Source organism: Bombina bombina, chromosome 5, assembly GCF_027579735.1.
Source record: "Bombina bombina isolate aBomBom1 chromosome 5, aBomBom1.pri, whole genome shotgun sequence".
Lineage (NCBI taxonomy): Eukaryota > Metazoa > Chordata > Amphibia > Anura > Bombinatoridae > Bombina > Bombina bombina.
The window spans coordinates 577,672,177-577,699,900 of NC_069503.1; the positions used below are offsets into that span (position 1 = coordinate 577,672,177).

The following is a 27,724-nucleotide window of genomic DNA, read 5'->3' on the forward strand; positions in this document are numbered from 1 at the left end:
TCCATATGCACCCATAGCTCTTTTACATTGCGAACCAAAAGAGTGGCCAGCTAACATTAGAGCACTTAAAATGCTCTCAAACCCCCTGAGGGCCTGGAGGAGAATAGGGAAGCTTATGGATCTAAACTATCAGATATCTCAATATTTACCTCTAATAGGCAACCCTAAATTTCAGGCAGGCCTTGATTCAGCTGTATTTAAACACTGGCACACTTTAGGTTTAGATAAACTTATACAACTTGTGGATCAAGAGAGAAAATGTATTAAAACATTTGATGAACTTAAAAATAACTTTAACCTCTCCAACAAAGATTTTTTCGCATATTTACAGGCAAGGCATTATATTACAGATATCATGAGGGCAGTTAACTGGCGCTGGGACCTAGGAAGTTTGGAGGGCTGGCTAACCCTGGTAAGGAATGGGTTGATGTCAATCACTCCATGTTATCATCTACTGGGGGAAGGCAAAGGGAAGCATCTTCTTGAAAAACTAACCCAGGACTGGAATCTAGTCCTGGGACAGGACCACATTGACAGCCAATTTATAAAAACATCTATTTGTAGGATATCTCAAGCTACAATCTCAGCCACCTGGAGAGAGGCTCATCTGAAACTCATTCACAGATATTATTATACCCCTGAGAAAGCATTTAAGTTTAGGAATTTAAATTTTGATAAATGTCCCAAATGTTCTAAGGAGGCTGCAGATTTGAGACACATGATCTGGGACTGCCCACTGATTAGACAGTGTTGGTTTAAAATTGAATACTGGGTAAAAACGTCACTTGGAATCTCCCCTCTGGGTCTATCATTGATCCAGATCATATTTTGTTTAAATAACCAAGAAGAACATATCCCCAATGAAAGGTTAATTACCTCAATTATTTTAGCAGTCAGGTATTTAATTTTTAAGAAATGGAAGTCAAGAAATTTACCAACAGTTCCAGAGATTAAAAACTTTCTTAAAAAGCAATGTATCTTAGAGCAGCGAGAAACCAACATTGATAAGGAACTTGATATTCAATCTTTCCTTAAAAAGTGGGCACCATTTATCAAGTCACTTACAGTGCCAGAGGTCGACCAAATAATATTTCCCTTCCAGAATTCAGAAATGGTACTACTGGGAATATGGTAAAGTGAGGTTTATCCTAATTTCTCTCCCTCTCCCCTTGTTGTGGCGTTAGAGGATCTTCTTTCCTCTTTACAAAAATTTTTTTTTTTTTTTTTTTTTTTTTTTTCTCTCCCCCTCTCGCAAGATTAACCTTGAACATGTTGATACTATTGTGACTTGAGTTAGCCTAGGATCTTTCCAACAAGATATGAGTCATAATGTATACTCCCTAAGTTAACGATATATGCTTAGAGGAGGAGGGGGAGGGGAGAGTGGGAAAGATTGTTTTGGGATCTGTTCCTGGTCATTGTTTATGTTGTTGTTGTTCCCGTTGGGGGGGAGGGGAGGGAAAGGGAATAAAAAATGGTAAAATATACTCCAACAGAGAAATCATAACTATTAAGGAATGACAGAATGGAATTTAATTCATAATATTTTGCGTTTTTTTTGCTGATGTTCTTTGTATTCTTTGTTTTGGAAATCATTGAAAATGTATAAACCTGTTGGAGTTCAATAAAGATGATTTAAAAAAAAACAACTGTATGATCTATCTGAATCATGAAAGAAAAAAAAAATGGGTTTCATGTCCCTTTAAAGACAGCAGTTATTACAAAATGTTTCTCATTAATTCACATTTCACAAAATGTAATAGTATATCATGTAAATATGTCCTTTTCATTTTCTACAGATTGCTACAGGTCTTGTAAGCCAATCGATCTGGTGTTTGTCATCGACAGTTCAGAAAGTGTTGGCAGAACAAATTTTAGCCTCGCAAAGAATTTTGTCATAAATATTGCCAATAGGATTGGAAAAATGGCAAAAAATATATCTGATCTCACAGGTAAACTGAACTGCATCTTAATTTCACTCTGGATACTGCCTTGTTCTTCTGTGTAAAATTCTTTCCAGCTTATCCTCTAGAGCTCAAACATAAAGGGACAGAAAAGTGCATTTAATATATTAGAGAATATATTATTACATTGTTGTTTGCAGATAACTATTTTCTTAACCGATGTAAAGGGGTTAAATACATAGTTAAAGTTACCCCCAGAGCAGCTATGCACTTCTGGGAGCTAGCTGAACACATCTGGTGAGCTAATAATAAGAGACATATATGTGCAACCACCAGTCACTAGCTCCCAGTAGTGCATTGCTGCTGCTGCTGCTGCTGAGAAAATGTAGATAGGATTTTCAACAAAGGATACCAAGAGAATAAAGTAGATTTGATCATGGAAGTTAATTTAAAATCACATGTTTTTTCTAAATTATTAAAGTCTTTCCCAGTTAAGAGCAAGTATTTATCCCCTTTGTGTCAGCAACTCACAAAGATCAACCATTTTCACCCATTAAGCACCAGTAACACACATATATTAATAAGTGACAATAACACATACATAATACATTTTAACCCTTTTATGCTTGAAACACATAGGCCTAGATTTAGAGTTGGACGGTAGCCGTCAAAACCAGCGTTAGAGGGTCCTAACGCTGGTTTTTACCGCCCGCTGGTATTTGGAGTCAGTCAGGAAAGGGTCTAACGCTCACTTTGCAGCCACGACTTTTCCATACCGCAGATCCCCCTACGCAATTTGCGCATCCTATCTTTTCAATGGGATCTTTCTAACGCCGGTATTTAGAGTCTTGGCTGAAGTGAGCGTTAGAAATCTAACGACAAAACTCTAGCCGCAGAAAAAAGTCAGTAGTTAAGAGCTTTCTGGGCTAACGCCGGTTTATAAAGCTCTTAACTACTGTGCTCTAAAGTACACTAACACCCATAAACTTCCTATGTACCCCTAAACCGAGGCCCCCCCACATCGCCGCCACTCTATTAAAAATTTTTAACCCCTAATCTGCCGCTCCGTACACCGCCGCCACTTACGTTATCCCTATGTACCCCTAATCTGCTGCCCCTAATACCGCCGACCCCTACATAATATTTATTAACCTCTAATCTGCCGCCCCCGCTATCGCTGACACCTGCATATTTTTTTTAACCCCTAATCTGCCGCTCCGTACACCGCCGCCAGCTACATTATCCCTATGTACCCCTAATCTGCTGCCCCTAACACTGCCGACCACTATATTATATTTATTAACCCCTAATCTGCCGCCCCCAACGTCGCCTCCACCTACCTACAATTATTAACCCCTAATCTGCCGACCGGATCTCACCGCTACTATAATAAATGTATTAACCCCTAAAGCTAAGTCTAACCCTAACCCTAACACCCCCCTAAGTTAAATATAATTTAAATCTAACGAAATAAATTAACTCTTATTAAATAAATTATTCCTATTTAAAGCTAAATACTTACCTGTAAAATAAATCCTAATATAGATACAATATAAATTATAATTATATTGTAGCTATTTTAGGATTAATATTTATTTTACAGGCAACTTTGTAATTATTTTAACCAGGTACAATAGCTATTAAATAGTTAATAACTATTAAATAGTTACCTAGTTAAAATAATTACAAAATTACCTGTAAAATAAATCCTAACCTATGTTACAATTAAACCTAACACTACACTATCAATAAATTAATTAAATACAATACCTACCATTATCTACAATTAAACCTAACACTACACTATCAATAAATAAATTAAATAAACTACCTACAATTATCTACAATTAAACCTAACACTACACTATCAATAAATAAATTAAATAAAATACCTACAAATAAATACAATGAAATAAACTAACTAAAGTACAAAAAATAAAAAAAGCTAAGTTACAAAAAATAAAAAAATATTTACAAACATTAGAAAAATATTACAACAATTTTAAACGAATTACACCTACTCTAAGCCCCCTAATAAAATAACAAAGACCCCCAAAATAAAAAAATGCCCTACCCTATTCTAAATTAAAAAAGTTCAAAGCTCTTTTACCTTACCAGCCCTGAAAAGGGCCCTTTGCGGGGCATTCCCCAAAGAATTCAGCTCTTTTGCCTGTAAAAAACCCACATACAATACCCCCCCCCAACATTACAACCCACCACCCACATACCCCTAATCTAACCCAAACCCCCCTTAAATAAACCTAACACTAAGCCCCTGAAGATCTTCCTACCTTATCTTCACCTCGCCGGGTATCACACCGATCCGTCCTGGCTCCGATGTCTTGATCCAAGCCCAAGCGGGGGGCTGAAGATGTCCATGATCCGGCTGAAGTCTTCCTCCAAGCGGGAGCTTAAGAGGTCCATGATCCGGCTGAAGTCTTCTATCAACGGCATCTTCAATCTTCTTTCTTCCGGAGCCATCATCTTCCAGCCGACGCGGATCCAACCTCTTCTACCGACGCCTACTCGCCGAATGACGGTTCCTTTAAATGACGTCATCCAAGATGGCGTCCGTCGAATTCCGATTGGCTGATAGGATTCTATCAGCCAATCGGAAATAAGGTAGGAAAATTCTGATTGGCTGATGGAATCAGCCAATCAGAATCAAGTTCAATCCGATTGGCTGATCCGATCAGCCAATCAGATTGAGCTCGCATTCTATTGGCTGATCGGAACAGCCAATAGAATGCGAGCTCAATCTGATTGGCTGATCGGATCAGCCAATCGGATTGAACTTGATTCTGATTGGCTGATTCCATCAGCCAATCAGAATTTTCCTACCTTAATTCCGATTGGCTGATAGAATCCTATCAGCCAATCGGAATTCGACGGACGCCATCTTGGATGACGTCATTTAAAGGAACCGTCATTCGGCGAGTAGGCGTCGGTAGAAGAGGTTGGATCCGCGTCGGCTGGAAGATGATGGCTCCGGAAGAAAGAAGATTGAAGATGCCGTTGATAGAAGACTTCAGCCGGATCATGGACCTCTTAAGCTCCCGCTTGGATGAAGACTTCAGCTGGATCATGGACATCTTCAGCCCCCCGCTTGGGCTTGGATCAAGACATCGGAGCCAGGACGGATCGGTGTGATACCCGGCGAGGTGAAGATAAGGTAGGAAGATCTTCAGGGGCTTAGTGTTAGGTTTATTTAAGGGGGGTTTGGGTTAGATTAGGGGTATGTGGGTGGTGGGTTTTAATGTTGGGGGGGGGGGTATTGTATGTGGTTTTTTTACAGGCAAAAGAGCTGAATTCTTTGGGGCATGCCCCGCAAAGGGCCCTTTTCAGGGCTGGTAAGGTAAAAGAGCTTTGAACTTTTATAATTTAGAATAGGGTAGGGCATTTTTTATTTTGGGGGTCTTTGTTATTTTATTAGGGGGCTTAGAGTAGGTGTAATTAGTTTAAAATTGTTGTAATATTTTTCTAATGTTTGTAAATATTTTTATATTTTTTGAAACTTAGCTTTTTTTATTTTTTGTACTTTAGTTAGTTTATTTCATGATATTTATTTGTAGGTATTTTATTTAATTTATTTATTGATAGTGTAGTGTTAGGTTTAATTGTAGATAATTGTAGGTATTGTATTTAATTTATTTATTGATAGTGTAGTGTTAGGTTTAATTGTAACTTAGGTTAGGATTTATTTTACAGGTAATTTTGTAATTATTTTAACTAGGTAGCTATTAAATAGTTATTAACTATTTAATAGCTATTGTACCTGGTTAAAATAAATACAAAGTTGCCTGTAAAATAAATATTAATCCTAAAATAGCTACAATATAATTATAATTTATATTGTAGCTATATTAGGGTTTATTTTACAGGTAAGTATTTAGCTTTAAATAGGAATAATTTATTTAATAAGAGTTAATTTATTTCGTTAGATTTAAATTATATTTAACTTAGGGGGGTGTTAGGGTTAGGGTTAGACTTAGCTTTAGGGGTTAATACATTTATTATAGTAGCGGTGAGCTCCGGTCGGCAGATTAGGGGTTAATTATTGTAGGTAGCTGGCGGCGACGTTGTGGGGGGCAGATTAGGGGTTAATAAATATAATATAGGGGTCGGCGGTGTTAGGGGCAGCAGATTAGGGGTACATAACTATAATGTATGTTGCGGCGGTGTACGGAGCGGCAGATTAGGGGTTAATAATAATATGCAGGTGTCAGCGATAGCGGGGGCAGCAGATTAGGGGTTAATAAATATAACATAGTGGTCGGCGATGTTAGGGGTACATAGGGATAACGTAGCTGGCGGCGGTGTACGGAGCGGTAGATTAGGGGTTAATAATAATATGCAGGGGTCAGCGATAGCGGGGGCGGCAGATTAGGGGTTAATAAGTGTAAGGTTAGGGGTGTTTAGACTCGGGGTACATGTTAGGGTGTTAGGTGCAGACGTAGGAAGTGTTTCCCCATAGGAAACAATGTAGCTGCGTTAGGAGCTGAACGCTGCTTTTTTGCAGGTGTTAGGTTTTTTTTCAGCTCAAACAGCCCCATTGTTTCCTATGGGGGAATCATGCACGAGTACGTTTTTGAAGTTGGCCGCGTCCGTAAGCACCGCTGGTATCGAGAGTTGCAGTGGCGGTAAATATGCTATACGCTCCCTTTTTGGAGCCTAACGCAGCCCTTCTGTGAACTCTAAATACCAGCGGTATTTAAAAGGTGCGGGAGAAAAAAAGCACGCGTAGCTAACGCACCCCTTTGGCCGCAGAACTCTAAATCTAGCCGATACAGATCAGTAATTTTTACTTTGTTGACTGCTAGTAACACACACACAAAGCAACCCAGACAGATAAGTGGGTTTATCCCCAACTAGGCTGTGAGTAAAATACATATCAGTCATTTAACAGCCTGTAACACACACAGAGCAAATATTTAACCCCCCGCAGAACACACAGAAGAGATTGTACCCCCTTGAGCTGTCAGTAACAGAAACGTCTTTGTGTCTGTACCACAGTTAGACAAATACAGAGTGATTAATAAACCTCTCAGTGTCAGTAAAACATAAATTAGTGACCTTACTTCCTTAGCTACCAGTAACACCAAAAGTGATGATTTAATCCCTTTGCACCAGCCATGATTTTTTGTAGGTGGTGTGGTCTATTTTCCCTTCACCACCAGAACAAATGCCACTTGCATGTGCCAAATTCTGCACAGTGTAGTGACAATAGCATCTTGTGATAGTCATTTCGGAAATGTCTTTTCTATCATTTTAAGTAGCCATCAACAGTGCCCTACAGTGGAATTTGTTTTAGGGCAACCCATGGTGACCCCTTCAGAGCAGCACATTTGGTACAACCCAAAGCTGTTACTTGTTATGAATTAATTAAGAGGGACACTCAAGTCAAATATAAACTTTCATTAATCAGATAAAGCAGGCAATTTTAAAGAGCTTTCCAATTTACTTCCATTAACAAAAGGTGCACAGTATTTTTATATTTAAATTTTTTGAGTCACCAGCAGCTACTGTGCATGTGCAAGAATTCACAGAATATATTTATATGCATTTGTGATTGGTTGATGGCTGTCACATGGTACAGGGGGAGTGGAAATAGACATAACTTTGAAATGTGTTAGAAAAAAATCTACTAAGATCAGGATGCTGCATTCCTCTTACCAATATCCATAACCCCACTTCACAACTCATGTACCCATTTTTCCTTCTGATCTAAATTCTTATCTAAAATAAACACACAGACACAGTTGTTATGGCGAAATGTGGAAAATTCACGATTTATTAAATTAAATGAATTTTGCTCCCTTTATGAAAAAAATTCAGCCATAATTCAAATTCAACACCAAATAATGCCACTGCATTAACCAAAGGAAGTTTTCTGGGACCCACGCCTAGCAGGGCAGGTGGAGGAGGGAGAACCCACGGCATAGCCCGTCCCTAGATAGACCACCAGATCACCCCTCCGGACCGAGTATGCCGCGGGATCCTCCCGCCCCCCATTCTGCCCCGCCCACGTGCCGCACCAAAACTTCCCTGCCTGCTTGTGATTGTATAACCTGATAATATATACAGCTGCCGTATTCTTATCCTCCAGCCAGCGTAGCACGCCAGGTCACCTGCTGCCCTTCAGTTGCGCTGTTTTCTTCCCCTTATGGAGGAGCACGGGCGGTCTTACTGCGAGTCAACCAATTAGTTAACGTCCTGCCCTTAGCCGTGCTGTTACTGATCTTTCGATGTGACCTCTACGGATTATTGTATCATGCTCTGCCATTTCTAGGGTGGGAGGGTGGGACACAAAAGAAAAAAGGTTAGTGACCACTTCCTGCTGGCCCCCTCCTTATATCCCCTTTGCTCAGCCCCTCCCTTGTCCTTTCCTCTGACCAATGGCCACCCATTGCCCTTAGCAACCATTCCTCTTATCTCTCCTACAGCTTCCCCCCACTCGGCACACCTAGATCTATTGTTCACCCCCAGCAGCCCCTCCCTTAGGCCATTCCCTTTGCATGCGCTCCCTGCACTAATTTACTCATTTGAAGTTCAGACTAAGTGTTATTGCATTGTCTTTTTATCGTGCATTTGTTGATTATGCAAATTGACTGTGTCTACTGGTCCTTTAAACAGCTATTGCTTAAAATACTGTACTGCAAGTAAACGGTTATATACCATAATGTCACATCAGCAACATTATCGCCATAATAAATGATCCATTGTGTGTTATAAATTATTATTATTTTACAGTCACATGGAATGTGATATGGAATGTGTTGGGTGAATAATGTGCACACATGAACATGATGTTTATTACAGGGCACGCATGCAACACCATTTTAGTTATGTGAATTAGTGTCAAGAGTATTGAGTAGCTCCATAGCCACCTGATTGTTACAATGTATAGTAAAACTGTTTTTAAAACTTTTTTAAGATTGCCATAGGCATAGGGTAATTCTTGGATTTTTTAAAGTTTAATTTGGTCAGGTGATTAAAAGGACCCAAATCAAGCAAACTAAACCAGCATAGCAGAACTAACTAGAAACAATCTGACTGTTTTTTTGTTTTGTTTTTAAATGTAAAAATGATGTATTGTGCTTTGGTGTAGTTTAATATAATCTGTATCTGCAACAGTTAAAAGGTTAAAAAAATATCAAACAATTTAGGGCTCAATTACGAGAGCGCTTTTCCATAGGCTCCAATGTGAGCCTCATTTTCATGCCGTCAGACACGGCAATCCACATAGTGCAGTACAGGGGGAAAACCGTGCAGTGTTGAGAGCTCCACTCATAATCTGACCCTTAGGGGCCTATTTATTAATGTGCGAGCGGACATGATCCAATATTGCGGATCATGTCCGCCGCACATCGATAAATGCCGATAGCATACGCTGTCTGCATTTATCATTGCACCAGCAGTTCTTGTGAACTGCTGGTGCAATGCCGCCCCCTGCAGATTTGCGGTCAAACGTTTGGCCGCTAGCAGGGGGTGTCAATCAACCAGATCGCATTGGATCGGGTTGATTTTAGGCGATGTCTGTCCGCCGCCTCAGAGCAGGCGGACAGGTTATGGAGCAGCGGTCTTTACACCGCTGCTTCATAACTGGTGTTTCTGGCGAGCCAGGGCGACATGGGGGTTCAAGCTCCGTACGGAGCTTGATAAATATACCCCTTAGTCAATGAGGCCGAATTATCAAGCCGTCAACAATGCTGCATTCGCCGGCACCAATACGCTCTCGCCTAACATCGCGGCCGCAGACCTGAATACGCTCTCCATTTTTATTAAAAAAGCTGTCAAAAAGCAGTGCACCAAGTACGGGGCAATGAGCATCGAACTGTTGTTAACTAACAGTCATTGATCTCGCTGCTATTTGGCTTTTTCCCAACTTTATTTATATCCTGTCACTAAACACCGCCACTATACTGAAATGTTTAAACCCTATCCCGCCACTGTCGGAGCCACTGCAACTAAATAAACTTATTAACCCCTATCCCGCCGCTCCTGGAGCCCACCGCATTTCTAATAAATGTATTAACCCCTAAACCCCTGGCCTCCCACATCACTACCACTTACTAAACCTATTAACCCCTAAACCGCCAGCCCTCCACATCACCATAAACTAAATTAAGCTATTAACCCCTAAACCTAACAAGCCACTAACTTTACATTAAATATTAACTCATCGGTATCTTATAATAAATTTAAACTTACCTTTAGAATTAAAATAAACTATATTAAACTATTAATTAACCTACCCTAACTATTATACTAAAATTACATTACACTATATTAAACTATTAATTAACCTACCCTAACTATTATACTACAATTTCATTAAACTAACAATTAAATTAACTACAGTATATTACATATTTAAAAACCTAACCCTACTCAAGTTATTTAAATGTACTATTAAAAGTTACTAAGTTACAAATAAATAACAACTAAGTTACACAAAATAAAAAACACTAAGTTACACAAAATAAAAAAAGAAATGATCAAATATTTAAACTAATTAAACCTAATCTAATAGCCCTATCAAAATAAATAAAAACCTGGTCTACACTAAACTACCAATGTCCCTTAAAAGGGCCTTTTGTGGGGGTATTGCCCCAAAGAAATCAGCTCTTTTACCTGTTAAAAAAAATAAAATACCCCCCCAACAGTAAAACCCACCACCCACACAACCAACCCCCCCAAATAAAAACATATCTAAAAAACCTAAGCTCCCCATTGCCCTGAAAAGGGCATTTGTATGGGCATTGCCATTAAAAGGGCATTCAGCTCTTTTACTGCCCAAAGTCCCTAACCTAAAATTAAAACCCACCCAATAAACTCTTAAAAAAAAAAATAACACTAACCCCCAAAGATCCACTTACAGTTTTCGAAGACCGGACATCCATCCTCATCCAAGCGGCAGAAGACTTCATCCAAGCGGGCCAACATCTTCATCCAAGCAGGCAGAAGTCTTCATCCAGACGGCATCGTCTATCTTCAAGACATCCGGCGCGGAGCGGCTCCATCTTCAAGACATCCGGCGCGAAGCATCCTCTTCTTACGACGTCTCTTGAAGAATGAAGTTTCCTTTAAATGATATCATCCAAGATGGCGTCTCTTACATTCCGATTGCAACAGCCAATAGGAAATTTTCTCCTTTAATTCCGACTGGCTGATAGAATTCTATCAGCCAATCGGAATGTAAGAGACGCCATCTTGGATGACGTCATTTAAAGTAAACTTCATTCTTCATGAGACGTCATAAGAAGAGGATGCTCCGCGCCGAATGTCTTGAAGATGGAGCCGCTCTGCACCGGATGGATGAAGATAGAAAATGCCGTCTGTATGAAGACTTCTGCCCGCTTGGATGAAGACTTCTGCCGCTTGGATGAGGATGGATGTGTAACTTAGTTGTAATTTTTTTGTAACTTAGTAACTTTTAATAGTAGATTTAAATAACTTGAGTAGGGTTAGTTTTTTAAATATGTAATATAGTTAATTTAATTGTTTAATGTAATTGTAGTATAATAGTTAGGGTAGGTTAATTAATAGTTTAATATAGTTTAATGTAATTGTAGTATAATAGTTAAGGTAGGTTAATTAATAGTTTAATATAGTTTATTTTAATTCTAAAGGTAAGTTTAAATTTATTATAATATAGGGATGAGGTAATTTTAATGTAAAATTAGCGGGTTTTTAGGTTTAGGGGTTAATAGCTTAATTTAGTTTATGGCGATGTGGGGGGCTGGCGGTTTAGGGGTTAATAGGCTTAGTAAGTGGTAGTGATGTGGGAGGCCAGGGGTTTAGGGGTTAATACATTTATTAGAGTTGCGGTGGGCTCCGGGAGCGGCGGGATAGGGGTTAATATATTTATTTAGTTGCGGCGTGTTGGGGAGCGGGGGGATAGGGGTTAATAACATTATGTAGGTGGCGGCGATGTCGGGCAGCAGATTAGGGGTGTTTAGACTCGGGGTAAATGTTAGGAGGGTGTTAGGTGTAAACGTTATTTGTTTTCTACCATAGAAATCAATGGGATATCTGGCAGCAGCGAATATAAGCTTTCGCTGCTTTCAGACTCCCATTGATTCCTATGGCATCCCCGGCCTCCAGGGTGGCGGTTTGAAAACCAGGTACGCTGGGCTGGAATAGTGGCGAGCGTACCTGTTAGGAATTTGATAAATGGCAAAAGTTGTCTGATAGTGCCGAATTTGTATTCGGAACATCTGTAATGACGTAAGCATCGCATTGAGACCGGCGGATTGTATGTTACGTCACAAATGTCAACTTTTGCCGGTCTGTAGGCTTTGATAACTAGGTCGAATCTGGCTTGCCACAATTACACTGCGGAATTCCAGCGTATTTGCGGTTGACGGCTTGATAAATAGGCCTCAATAACTTTTTCAGACAAAACAATTTGTTTCTGAGGATTATTTTAATTTAGAAAACAAAAAACAGGTTTCTACAATATGCATGCTTCTAAAAATAAATCATTCTTTTATTCTTGATGAAATTCATTTTAAAGGTTCCCAGACTTTAGAATTTTTTTTAAATATAAAAAAAAAAATATGAGACTTTACTGCTTTTGACCAAGACATTATATAACACTTTTATATTTATCATATAGGTATCAGTGTTATTGCCCAGTATCCCCAATCATGACAACTTCCTTCCCACTGCAATAAACTGTAACAGTGTGTTGACACCCAACCTGCTACTTTCCATTAATGTGACCAAGCTGCCATGCCTCCTAATTACTACAATCCCTAACCTTGACCAGGGTGATGTGCTTCTCAATTGCTTCTATCCAGGGTCAGTTCTAGGAAGACATTTTGCAGCCTCCTTACCCCTATAAATTATATACCCTACTATTACTGCTTCTTAACATACGATCCTAGTGATGGGTTAAACAGCTAAAGATAAGTATTTTATCCATAATGATAGACAAAACACATTTCTGCTATAACATGAAATACTTTATTGTTATTGTTATTTATTTTAACTATAATAATAGCTATAATGGTTAATTTCTGCATGACATAAAAGTGGTGGCTCTGCAGAACATAGCAAATCAGTGGTGGCTCTGCATAATGAACCAAACAGTGGTGATCATATATAAAACACACAAGCCTGGTCCTCTTTTCTTTTTCACCATTATATCTAGACTAATACTAACAGGAAAATGTATCAAGCCGCAGAGAACCGGTCCACCTGCAATCGCCACTTGGTAAAATTCAAGACAGCAGAAGAGCTCTGTTGCTGCATATGCATCTTTATACATTTTCCCATAAGTATACATTTTTTAAGCCCTACTTTAGATTACATTTACTTGCAGTTGAGTACTGACAAGTTTTGGCCAGGGGACCAGTACAACTCGCACTTATTTTGGACAAGTGTCACTGTAAAGTGATTATAATTCATATTTAAACACTAATAAACACGACACTTTGCACTATGTGATAATGCAAGACATTCACTAATAAACATATCATGCACCAAATTTGTGCTCCTCTCTTGCAGGAGTGCCCTAAGGTGGTCACCTAGTCTGCCTCTATTGAAACACTGGCACTGCTTCTATACCTAACCATGACAGGCTCACCTGCTTCACAAGTACTACTATCCATAACTGTGACCAAGCTGACTTGCTTTCCAATTGCTGCTATCTCTAACCATAAGCAGGATAATCTGCCTCCCAAGTGCTAATACCCCTTACCATGATTAGGGTATTCTGCCTCCTAAGTGTATAATTTTGTAATTTAAATTCACTGAATAGATTTGATTTTCTAGCACAGGAATTAGAATCCTAACCTCTGCCAGAAGCTTTTTGCCTCAATATTATCTCACTATTATCTACTTTTTCTATATTTTTTTCTCAGCCACTTACACTGTACAATTTTATTATATTCACTGTATAGAAGAGTTTACCCTTATCACGTGTGATTAGACGTATTGTTTGTTCTTGCTTTAATGGATAAATATATTGCTCAAACCAAAACAATATCCCCAGCAATGGTCCCAAAGCTAAAAGACAAAAAAAGCATGGCGAAAAACCCAGACTCTAGTCTGCTAGGAGGTGAAGAACCTCATCATAGTCTAGCTGATAATCAGTCACTCTTTCAGCAAATTGCAGAGCTATTCCTCCCACAATTTGCGGAGATTAAAAAAGAAATCTCAAGCTTGTCAGAGATAAAACAATATGCAAATAGAATGACTGAAGCTGAGACGAGGATCTCTAACTTAGAGGACCATATTGATAGTCTGTAAAGTAATATGACTTCTCAAGGTCCTCTGTCCTGAAACAGAGGACAGAGGACCTTGAGGATAGATCGAGAAGAAACAATTTAAAAGTAATAGGCCTGCCAAAGTCAGTTGAATATAGTGATTTGCTCCAGGTTTCAGTTGTACAATTACCACAAGCACTAGGCCTGCCACAAAATACTCCTATGTAGAACGAGTGCATCGTATTGGTCCTGTTAGGAAAGAAAGCAATAGTAAAGGTCGTCCCATAATGATTAAATTTCTTAACTTCAAAGACAAAGTCAATATTCTTAGAGGGTACCGTAGAGTTAAGGAATGTAAAATTGATCAGCACAGGATTCTACTATTTCAGGATTACTCTGCAGAGACTGTTGCTAAAGGACGAGAGATGGCACCTTACTGCACACGTTTAATCAATGTAAAATTTCAGGCGAGATTGCTGTACCCAGCAAAAATCTTAAAAGATGTTAATGGCTTGACCAAAGTCATCAATAACACCAGTGAAGCACAGGCCCTATTTAAAGAAATAAGACTAGAACATCATTAGATAGTGTGCCAGGAGCAAATTGTTAAACTATGCAAATAAGATGTGTGTGGTAATGAATGTGTCTCCGTTTATTGTGCTTTTTTTCTATTTCTTTTTTGTTTTTCCCCCTTTCTCCCCCTCGCTGTGGCCTCCATATCTCCCTCTATGACCTTTGGCAAGGTTTTTAAAATTTTTAATTTTAAAACCCTTCCTAAAAAACAATGCATGAAAATCTGAATGTCCTATCCTGGAATGTTGGGGGTATAACATGACCGGGAAAAAGAAAATTAATCCTAAAATATCTTAACAAATTTCACCCTCAAATTGTATTTTTACAACAAACTCATTTGAAACCCCCTGATTTAGCTAAACTCAGATCTAAATGGGTGGGAAATGTAATTTCCACCCCATATTGTGGTTGTAAACCAGGGGTCAGTATCCTGTTTCACAAAAGTCTGAATTATGATATTTTGAATCAAGATATTGATCCCTCAGCTAGATTTATAATTATGGAAATTAACATTCAAGGGGTCAACATGGTGCTCTGCAATGTTTATGGACCCAATAACTTAGACAAAGTGATTTGGGAGAAATTAAAACTAAAACTATTGAAATATAATGTTAAAAAATTGGTGATGGCGGGTGATTTTAATATGGTCCCAAGTTTTAACCTAGATACATTTCCCCCACCCCAGTCCCCAAAAGTAAGGAAAGCAGAGAAAATTTTGAATCCTTTTCTTTTTGATCTAAAGCTACATGATATATGGCATATTCAAAACCCTGATCAAAGAGTTTATTAGTGTGAATCTAAAACATATAATACATTCTCTTGAATCAACCTGTTTTCGGTAACTGATAATCTCATGGGCTGGGACATGAGAGCTAGTATTGAGGATATATGTATTTCATACCATGCTGTAATTTCTCTACAGATCAGGGTAAATAGGCAGTCAGGTGCTAGATATTCAAGTTTCTCTTTCCCAAGATATCTCTCAGAAAATGCAAATTTTAATAATTGGTTAAAAGAGAAATGCAGAGAACATGTTAGTAATAATAAAGAGGCTGAAAGTAAACCTGAGATTTATTGGGAAGCATTTAAAGCCTATATATGAGGAGAAATTATTGCATACCTGTGTAAATGGAAGACAAATCTCTTATCAAGAGATATCCAGTTGGCAAAACAAGTTAGGATTAGCTACAATGTATTTATTGCAAGCCCAATTAAATATCACTGGAAAAAATATTCTAAACACAGAAAGGAAAGAGATGTATTCATAAAACAAAAATTGACCCAACAGGATAAGAAACAAGAGGCAAAATTGAAAGGTTATTACGGGAAATCCGCTAAATATCTATCTATACTAACTAAGATTAATACCAATAGTAATATTATCTCCGCAATTAGGAAGGGTGATTCTAAAACAACAGACTATGATACAATTAAAAAATGTTTCTTTGAATATTATAAAAAAAATATATGCTAGCGGAACGGTAAATCTAGATTCCAAAAAAATTTTTGGGAATAAATGTAAACCTCCCAAGATTAGTCAACAAGAGTTAGAAAATATTAATCAACCTATACTAGAGGAAGAAGTATTAGCACATATTAAAAAATCTAAAACAGGCAAAGCACCTGGAACGGATTTAATTCCGGCAGAATTTTATAAAATACTAAAAGAAAACATTGACCCTAATTTAGTTAAACTTTTTAACCAATACTATGTAGAAAATAAGATGAATTCCAGATACTTTACCGCTTAGTCTAAGTCAAGTTACATAAGTATGGTGTGTATCATCCTATAGGGGCATAATAGTCACTTGGCTACCCCTTATAGCAGATATTTATGTATCGCCTATTGGCTAGATTGGTTATTAATCCAGTAATGTAACACATTCTTCTGCATTCAGATGCTAAATATGCCTTCTCTTTAGTATGTTATGTCTCTTAAAGGGATAGTCTAGTCAAAATTAAACTTTCATGATTCAGATAAGGAATGTAATTTTAAACAATTTTCCAATTTACTTTTATCATCAAAATTGCATTGTTCTCTTGGTATTCTTTGTTGAAAGCTAAAACTAGGTTGGCTCATACGCTAATTTCTAAGCCCTTGATGGCCGCCCCTTATTTCAATGCATTTGGCATTTTTTTTCACAGCTGGAGGGTGTTAGTTCATGTGTGACATATAGATAACATTGTGACCACGCCCGGGAAGTTACACATGAGAGGGCACTGATTGGCTAAATACAAGTCTGTCAAAAGAACTGAAATAAGGGGGCAGTCTGCAAAGGCTTAGATACAAGGTAATCACACAGGTAAAAAGTAAATTAATATAACTGAGCTGTGTTGATTATGCAAAACAGGGGAATGGGTAATAAAGGGGTTATCTATCTTTTTAAGATACGCTACATCCCTGTTAATTCTACAGTATGCACTCCTGCCTTTCTGTGAATGTTGGAAGAAAATGCAGTTTTTAATGGTGAATTATAAAGACAAAGCAAGAAAAATAAATCATGAGAATGCAATGAATTTTTTTTTACTATAGTAAAAGTTATTTTTTAAAATTCAGAATTTTATTTTTAAGGACCAGTATAGACTAATGAGTGTTACTTTACTGCTCCTACGCAGCGTTTTTATGCATAACTTACCCTAACCGTCTGTGGAGCATCCAATCATAAGCATGCTGTTCTTGCCATTGATTTTATCAGGGCACACTCAAGATGCTGAATTCAAGGTCCTGATTAAAGTTGATAATGCAATTGTCATGCTTATGATTGGCCGCACCGACCTGTTGACAACTTCAGGAAAAAAACTGCTTGTGCAGCAAGCAGCTGGTGTGGAGAGTTAGCTGTCAAGTTCAGGGGGCAAGTTAAACATTAAAAAAAAATTATGGAAACAGTAAAGTAACAGTCATTAGACTATACTGGCCCCCAAAAAAATTATAATTAAAGGGACAGTCATGTCCAAAATAAACTTTCATGATTCAGATAGAGCATGTTATTTTAATCTTACTTTTATCACCAATTTTGGTTTGTTCTCTTGGTATTCTTAGTTGAAAGCTAAACCTTGGTAGGCTCATATGCTAATTTCTTAGACATTGAAGGCCGCATCTTATAAAAATGCATTTTGACAGTTTTTCACCACTAGAGGGTGTTAGTTCATGTGTGTCATATAGAAAACACTGTGCTCACGCACGTGGAGTTACCTAGAAGTCAGCACTGATTGGCTAAAATGCAAGTCTGTCAAACGAACTGAAACAAGGGGGCAGTTTGCAGAGGCTTAGATACAAGGTAATCACAGAGGTAAAACGTGTCTTATTATAAATGTGTTGGTTATGCAAAACTGGGGAATGGGTAATAAAGGGATTATCTATCTTTTAAACAACACAAATTATGGAGTAGACTGTCCCTTTAATGGGTCAAAAAAACATTTACTATTCCTTTAATTAAACATCACAGGAACAATTTATTCATTTATTTCTCAACACTTTCATAAAATAAAATTAAATGGACAGTCTAGTCAAAATTAAACTTTCATGATTGAGATAGGGCTTGCAATTTTAAACAAATTTCCAATTTACTTTTATCCTCAAATTTGCTTCTTTTTCTCTTGGTATTCTTGGTAAAAGCTAAACCTAGGTAAACTCATAGGATAATTTCATAGCCCTTGAAGGCCGCCTCTTATCTGAATTCATTTTGACAGTTTTTCACAACAATAGGGTGTTAGTTCATGTGTGCTATATAGATAACATTGTGCTCACGCACGTGGAGTTACCTAGGAGTCAGCACTGATTGGCTAAAATGCATGTCTGTCAAAATAACTGAAATAAGGGGGCAGTCTGCAGAGGCTTAGATACAAGGTAATCACGGATAAAAAGTGTATTAATATAACTGTTTTGGTTATGCAAAATTGGGGAATAAAGGAAATATCTATCTTTTTAAACAATGAAAATTCTGGAGTAGACTTTCTCTTGAAAATGTTTTATTTGTATAGTTAACTTTGCAGAGGCACATTAAAATAGTTATATTTATTTCCAATGTTTTGTGCAGGTTCTCGTCTTGGTGTGGTGCAGTACAGCCATCAAGGATCTGTCCAAGCAATTAGAATGGATGATCCCAGCATATCTAGCAAGGCTTCTTTCTTGAGTAGAGTTAAGTCTATGGAGTGGTTAGCTGGAGGGACTTGGACACCTTCAGCTCTGAAGTACACCTATGAGCAGCTGATCCAACCCAACCAAAGAGCAGTGAGTAAGGTGGTTGCTCTAGTAATCACAGATGGACGGTATGATCCCAAGGATAGAGACAAGCTGGAGTCCCTCTGTAAAGGAGTGGAAGTCTATGCCATTGGTATAGGAGATATCTTTAACAGCAGTGCAGAGAAAAAAGAGCTGGAGAAAATTGCTTGCAACGTAAATCATCGTGTAAAGAATCTAAGTGTGTACGCAGAATTAGCAGCAGAGGAGTTTTTGGAAAACATTGAAGCACTTCTCTGTCCAGGTATATTGTTGATCTCAGATGTACTTTTAGGCAATGATTTAATTGACAATTGAGATTTTATTTGTATTTTTCCCGGTTTTTGTTTTGTAGAACCTGAAATTATTTGCCCAGATCAAGTCTGTAACCAAGGTAAGAAATACAACAAAACTATGTTAGTGCACATTTTATATATATATAGGTTAAGAAAATATGTTTAAATTTATGGTGACACTTAAGGAAGTGCAGGGTTGTGTATGTCAGGGTCCTGTTACTCACTGACTGACAGGGGCCTCATTTCGAATTCAACTGAAAGACTTTCAAATATTAAATAGAGAAGAATCTCACAAAGTTTTCCAAAATGAGTAGCTGCTAATCCATTCATCAACCCTAAAAAAAACGGCAGTTATATAAAATGCATTCGTCCATAAAAGTGACAATTCAACAATGCTACTTCAATCAGTACATAAAATCATTCGCCACGGTTTTTCTGTTGAAAAGTCATTTTTTACCACTTTCGAGAAGTCAAGAGCACTTTAACTGTAACATGTTTAATGTGAAACTTCTTAAGTATGATTAGTTCATATATTAATAAGCAATTAAATTAATAAAAAAAGGATAAAATATAACTTAATTCAGATAGTAATATAGTTGAAAACAGAATGTTAATTTATTATGTAATTACATTTTTAGAGGTTAAAACATGTTAATTATAAAATCATTGCACTTGTAAAAAAAATAATATTTTTAGATAATTTTAAAATTCTATGTTAGCCATTGTATATTAGGAAGTTTTCATCAATATTTTTGAAATTTCCTGGAAATATCAATAAATAATATGCTATTTTTATTTTTTTTAATGGATTTGAATGTTTCAGTAGCTGATTAGAATTGTTTCAAAACAGAAAAAAACAGCTACGCTTTCTGATATTTATCAGGTAATATTCAAAAAGATTGGAAACAGGCTACTGTTTCTGAAAATCTAATATAAAGAAATGTACTTTATTCTAAGCAGCGCGTTACTGCCACCTATGGGTTTAAAGTTATTAAATCTAGTTACACAAAATGTTCCAAAAATACATTTATTTATGGTAGTATTGTAGAAGGTAGACTTTCTAGAAATTAAAAAATGAAGAAAAAAAAACCCCCAGAAAGACATACAGTATATTGTTAAGATTTTACATATAAAGAAAATTGGAAAGGTGGTTAAAACTGCATGCTGTATCCAAATCAGGAAAGTTTAATTTTGACTTTACTGCCCCTTTTCAACTATTTCTTCTGAACTATGGGTGTCAACAGAATTCTTTCCGGGAGCAGGTAAACATAAAGCTTCAATTATACTGCTATAAATAACCAAATACTATATGTATTTATAATTTATATTTATTTGATGTATTTGTATTTATAGTTTGACCTCCATTTTCAGCTCTAAAGCAAATACTGTATCTAGTAAGAAAAGTAACTGTCATTTGTGCCTTTAAGGTCTCAGCTGTTTGTTATGTTTGTTGGTGCACTTTTTATTTCTCTAAAACTAGTGCGTAGTGGATATCTAAAGTATAATGTTATTACTCATTTGAAAGAGGTTTTTTTTCTCATTCATATCAGCCATCTATTTGATGTATTGATTTATTCTTTTAGCGAATGCGATATAGGGGCCTATTTATGAAATGTCTGTCCGACATGATCCGATCAGCGGATCATGTCTGACAGACATCGCTGAATGCGGAAAGCAATACGCTCTCCGCATTCAGCATTGCACCAGCAGCTTTTTTGAACTGCTGGTGCAACTCCGACCGCTGCAGATTCGTCGACAATCGGCCGCTAGCAGGGGGTGTTAATCAACCCGATCGTATTCGATCGGGTTGATTTTACGCAATCTCTGTCCGCCGCCTCAGAGCAGGCGGAAAGGTTATGAAGCCGCGGTCTTTAGATCGCTGCTTCATAACTGGTGTTTCTGGCGAGTCTAAAGGCTCACCAGAAACACGGACCTTGATAAATGGGCCCATAGTTTGAGCTTGGTCCCACTTTTATTAATGTAAACATTGTTTATAATTAGCTAAGAAATAGAGAAAATGCACTTTTTATATCACCCATCTTTGATTCAAGGATTTATTTTTGAATGAGCTAAAGTTCTACATTCCCTCCCACAGTAATAACTCTAAATCTTATCTAAATCTTATGTCTAACAGGTTAGGAAGTTTGCCATTTTCCCACTAACCATTTGATAACCAGGTCACATACCCCTCTAAGTGGGCCATGAGCAGATCTGAATGCTCTTTTATTTCCTATCCTATCCCTCTGTTGAGTAGGTCTGCTACTGTGAGCATGCACATTTCCCCTCCCACAAACACACACATGGATTGAATAGAGCTAACAAATTAACATACAAGATAGTATCTGTAAAACATATATATTAAACTAAACAGTGTTTGTTTGTTTTCTCTTTGTTATTTACAGAGACGTCACTTGGACCACTGGTAGGCCGGCCTGTGGATATTGTATTCTTTGTGGATGGTTCAGAGAGAACTGGTATTGATAACTTTGTGCAAGTTCTGCAGTTTATAAAACACATATCCTATGAACTTAAACTTGCCACGCATGATAAGGATACAAGAGGAGCCAGGATTGCTGTACTCCAATATGGAGGTGAAAATGAACAAAACATCCTTTTGGATTTCACCTACAACCTCACAAGCTTTCAGTCATTGCCCTCTAATGCGGTGTACTATGAATCATCATCCCACGTTGGTACAGCTATTCTTTATGCACTCAAAAACATAGTGAGAAGCCGAAATGGAGGACTTAAAGGCGCAAGAGCAAATGCTGAAATTTCCTTTGTTTTCATAACTGATGGCATGAACAATAACAAGAATCTTGTACAGGGTGTAGAGTCCATTAGGGCCAATAATATTGTTACATCAGCCATTGCAGTTGGATCTGAGGTCAATTCTGAAAAGCTGTCTCAATTGACTCTAAGAGACAGAGCTTCATTATTTACTCTCAAGCAATATAATCAATTATTTACCACCCACTTTGTGAGAAACTTTGTGCAATGGTTGGGATGAAAATAAAATGTAATCAGTAGTTAAAGGGACAGAACATTTTAAAAATGTATTTCTTGAATATGAAAGAGCACTATTTAAACATGTTAAAATATTTTTTTGACATTTTTTTTTTGCAGATCAGATTCAATCTTTTTATTTTTATTTTGAACTAACAGAAAATGCATCTGGGCCTTAAGGCTGATGAGAACTTACATTGCTTTAAAGGGACAGTCTAGTATAAATTAAACTTTCATTATTCAGATAGGACTTTTAATTTAAATCAACTTTCCAATTTACTTTTATCATCAAATTTGCTTTTTTCTCTTGGTATTCTTAATTTAAACTAAACATAGGTAGGCTCACATGCTAATTTCTAAGCCTTTGAGGGCTGCCTCTTATCACATGCTTTTTAAATCTCTTTTCAACACAAATAGACAAAAAGTACACGTGGGCCATATAGATAACACTGTGTTCATGCACAGGGGAGTTATTTAAGATTTATCACAAAACAATGCTAAATTTAAGACAATAGATAATAAACAGTCACAGTCATGTGATCAGGGGGCTGGAAGAAGGTTCCTAGATACATGGTAATCACAGAGGTAAAAAGTATATTAATATAACTGTGTTGGTTATGCAAAACTGGGGAATGGGTAATAAAGGGATTATCTATCTTTTAAAACAATAACAATTCTATGGTAGACTGTCCCTTTAATGGTAGAACAGAAACAACTATTTGTCTCTTTCTTCTTCTTTTTTTAAATAAAACTAATGCATTTTAAAATGTCTTCTTACATGCAACAAATAAAAAAAGATGTTTGTGTCCCTTTAATATTTTTAAGCTTAGCTGTATATTAAGATTATGAAACTCAATATAAATATATACGCTGAAAATAAAATGAATGCATTACCAGCATCAGCATCATATGTAAGTACAAACCGCTATTACTTTTGGACAGGGGTCAAGTCCTACAAAAAAAGTGTGGGAACTCACCAAGACTTCCACCCCCTTACAATTAATATTGTTTTATAAACATACACACTGTATTAATATGTATATAATATATACACTTTGGTTAATGAAAGCAAATTAAATCCAATGAAGGGTTGAATAGTTTGTGCCTGAGAATCCTCCTTTGTCACGCCCACTTAAGGTGCAATAGTTCTATTTCTGCTGAGGGGAGCTAAATAACCCAAGGGAAAGCCATACAGAAATGTAAGCACCATGTGTTACACACATTGCGGGGTGATATTGTGTATTGTAGGAAGTGTTACTGTCTATTACTAGAGGATCTCACTATCCCTCTAAACAGACTGTGCTCTAGCTCCTCCCACCAGCAGCAGCAGTGTTTACTAAAGTGTTTATGTTCTCTGTTCAGAGGAAACTTAGTTCCTCTTGCAAAAATAGTGCAGGAACTCCGTTCCCATGTGTTCCCGCTCGACTTGACCCCAGCTCTTGGAGAAAATGTAATTACTTTAGTAGGTTTTAGAGATCATATAATATATATATATATAAATATATATATATATATATATATATATATATATATATATATATATATATATATATATATATATTAGCATTATGGCCCCAAATGTTCTGATTTCAGATGCTCTCAAGCAACTTTATTTGAAGTAGTAGAGGGCAAAAAATATTTGAAAAAAACTACAGATAGATTATTTTAATTTTATAAATATCTAATAAATGCATTTCAAATATTAGGCCATTTGTTTTTATGTGTTTAATAGGGGAGGGTGCTGCTAGATTAGATAGATCAGTTACTAAAACATAACAGAAAAGGTCATTTGTCATTGGGTAATGGAGTTTAATCTATAACAAAAGTAAAAATACACATATAGAAGGGACAAAGCAGATCTAAGGTTCAACTGGGTGGACAAAGGCGTTGGACTGAAGAAATATAGAGCTACGTGATAAAAAGCAAGGTGTGACAGAAAAATGCACAGGGATTATACAGCAGAAAGGAAACATTTTGAAAATATGCTTTATTGTTTACAAAAATTAAGGAACTGCATATATGACTGTTTAATATTTGTTTTTGGTAATAAAGAGTGGACTATTATGTCACATTATTTGCCCTAATTGATAAGTGTGTTGTTTTAAGTGTTTTGTTGATTTTGAAAAAATAAAAACATACTAAATGTCAGTAAAACATGAAAATAAAATGTGCAAACAGGTTTTGTGTCTCCTCCTCTGTGAACTTTAAAGGGACAGTATACACCAATTTTCATATAACTGCATGTAATAGACACTACTATAAAGAATAATATGCACAGATACTGATATAAAAATCCAGTATAAAACAGTTTTAAAACTTACTTAGCAGCATCCAGTTTAGCTCTGTTAAAAAGGTAGCTAGAACATCCACATTAAAGGGCCAGTAAACCCACAAAATAATCTTATATAATATTGGTTTACTGGCCCTTTAAGTGGGAGATAGACACTCCCCCCCCCCCCCCCGCCTTCCTCTGCATATGAAAAGATTCTTTACACAAACAGGAGCAAGCTGGAGTAGGTATACGTCAGTATTCTCCTAAAACTTTGGGGCTTGTTTAAGAGTCTGAAAATCAGAGCAATGTTGTTAAAAATTAGCAAAACTATACATTTAAAAAAAAAAAAATACTGTATGGGCTATATAAATGGATCATCTACAAAACATTTATGCAAAGAAAAATCTAGTATATAATGTCTCTTTAACTAATGATCATAGCCCTGTTATAAACCACCACATTGTCCTCAACATAACCATGCCTGGCTATATGGACAGCAGTAGTTCAACAACAAAACAATTGTTAATAATAATGGCACATTGAGTTTCTATTAGGCCATCTGTATGATAGTAACACATGATCAAGATCCCATGCTGGGGACTTGCAGTTAGTGAGATAAAACAGTGATACCTACAGGTGCAGCATCTTTAGAGAATGCAATAAGAGATCATCATACATGCCCAAGATTGCCTCTGTTCCTCCCACTCGCTAGGCTGCAAGACTTGAGAAAAATTAAGTATACATTTTTAAACTGTATAATTTAAATTCCCATCTTGCTGTGTTTTTATAATATGAATTTAAATAAATTTAAAGGGACATGAAATCCAAATTTTTTCTTTCATGATTCAGATAAAGAATAAACATTTTTAAACAACTTTCTAATTTACTTCTATTATCTAATTTGTTTTTATTCTCTTAGGTATCATTTGTTGAAGGAGCAGCAATGCACTAATGGTTTCTTACTGAACACATTGATAAGCCAATCACAATCAAAATATATATGCAGCCACCAATCAACAGCTAGAACCTAGGTTGGTTCTCTGCTGCTTCCTGCTTCTGAGCTTGCCTAGATAAACCTTTCAGCAAAGGATAACAAGAGAAGGAAGCAAATTAAATGATAGAAGTAAATTGGAAAGTTGTTTAAAATGGTATTCTCTATCTGAATCATGAAATAATTTTTTGGGGTTTCATGTCCCTTTAAAGTTTACTGTGGCTAATATTTTTACATTGCACTTTCAATATGCTTGTTACACTGCTTATTATATAATAGGGAACTATTCTGTAATGTATGTGCATCTCTTTGACATACAGAAATGTATACTATGCCACTTAGAGAGATACACAGCAATCAAGGTCAAATTTCCCTTTATGGAACCCTGTGAAGGATCTTGTTGCATTAACAGATCTTTTTGGAGAGACTTACTTGAGCAGAGAGCTATAGAGAAACATGCCCTTAGAAAGATGATTAACTGAAATCTAAATTGCAGACTTATGTAACATTAGGAAAGCCATACTTTTAAAAAAGATGTGAAATTAGTGGTTTTTGTACATACAAATTTCCTTGCTTTCATGTATAGCCATCATCTTTGGTGTGGCAGTTTTCTAAAAACTGCATCACGTTTGCCGTTTAAGCAAAGCGTGCATAATGATGCCATTCAACTAAATGTAGCGTGCTCCTGTGTTGGGTAAAGCTAACATTAAAATCAGAGTTTAAGTTTTCTATCAAACATTTAGAACAAGGAAATTCCTAACTTAAACGACCCCCTTCACATCACTGATTACATTTTTATAACATCATCAATTATATATAGTATAATCTGCACCACCTAAGATCACTCTCCCTTACCTCAGCCCCTGGTCACCTTTTAATTCCACAGGGGAGTTCCCTGGGTGTGTCTGAAACTCTCACCAATTATTATATTCACTAAACACTTACACCTGTATTTTTCACTTATTTTTATGCCTGCTGTATGCAGGTGAAATTTGTTCAAAGTCTACGATACACTTATTTGTCTGACAGAAAAGTAATGTTATTAAACTACAGGCAAATGCAAGTTAAATTTATAGTGAATTTTTTTTAGTTTAATTTGTATTTTCTGCAAACTGAGAATCTATATGTCCCAGGCAACCCCGGTGCTTGCATATAGGCAAGGTAGGCAACCGCCTTAGTGCGCACCAGCAGTGGGGCGCAAAATTGTCAGATTCAGAACAGCCAGTGTTTTATATATTTATTTTTTTTGACATATCACTTTATCAGTGGCGGAATCCGCAACATAGGAGTGGACAGGACTCCGTCTCCCAGCAGGCAGCAGTGCAGCGCCAGCACCGTTTACGGCCTCTTAGGTGCCACAACTGTTTAGCAGTGAAGTCTGAAGCCACAGACTAACCCTGATGCTAATCCTAACCCTTACACTATGCCCTAATACTAAGCCTCCTGCTGCTGCAGGAGTCCCAGGCTGGCTGGAGCTGTGGGGATCTGCTCTCTGCGGGGAGAAGGAAGGCTGCTGTGTATATGGCAATGTCAGCCACACAGAGATCAAATGCTGCAAGCTGCTCTTCCCTTTCCTGGACAACGTGGACTGGTTTGTCAGAAAGCTATCCGGACTCACTGCTTATACTGCTGGTGGTGTTCTTCTTCGCCATCGGCTACTTCCTCCAGCGCATAATTTTTGCCCCAGCCCGCGCAGGTACATGGCGCCAACAGCAGCACAGTCAGGATGGCCCGGGGCTGCTCAATGAAACCAGCTCTCAGCAGGACTCGCTCATAGACAATATCCGGCATCTGTCAGAGCATCGCTTCGCCGGTTTTCCTGCAGCTGCCCAGCTACGAGGAGGTCAAGTACGGTAAGTACCTACCTACATACGATAGTCCAACCATGAGACTCAACCAGGTCATCCTGCCAGTATCACAGTCAGATCCCAGCACAGGCAGGAGAGGAAGGGAGGCCAGGGACACAGACCTCTCACTGACACTAAAAACTGTAGGGGACACTTTAATTTAGCCCCAGTCTTTTTACACAGATACATCACACCAGGTAATCCCTTGCTCGTTCCATCTATGCACACGTATTTCTATTAGTTTCACCTGCATATCCTATTTATCCTACAAATCTATTTACATATATAATTTTATCCTGCAGATAAATACCAGAGCTTCCTTCTATATCCATATACCATGTTTGTCACATAACATAATATTTGTCCAACCAATTAGTCCTAGGCTGCCTTACCCTAGCTAG

The 27,724-nt window shown here is 37.3% G+C and overlaps 1 protein-coding gene and 1 pseudogene across 1 annotated transcript; both read left to right on the forward strand.

Annotated features, from left to right (window-relative positions):
- Positions 1-1,804: 1,804 nt before the first annotated feature.
- On the forward strand, positions 1,805-24,393 carry LOC128660600 (collagen alpha-2(VI) chain-like). Its single transcript, XM_053714526.1, has 4 exons — positions 1,805-1,952; positions 18,730-19,176; positions 19,267-19,305; positions 21,610-24,393. The coding sequence occupies exons 1-4, from the start codon at positions 1,925-1,927 to the stop codon at positions 22,215-22,217; spliced, it is 1,122 nt and encodes a 373-aa protein (XP_053570501.1). The 5' UTR covers positions 1,805-1,924; the 3' UTR covers positions 22,218-24,393.
- A 1,661-nt stretch (positions 24,394-26,054) lies between these two features.
- LOC128661565 (uncharacterized membrane protein C3orf80 homolog) lies at positions 26,055-27,455 on the forward strand (annotated as a pseudogene).
- Positions 27,456-27,724: the final 269 nt, after the last annotated feature.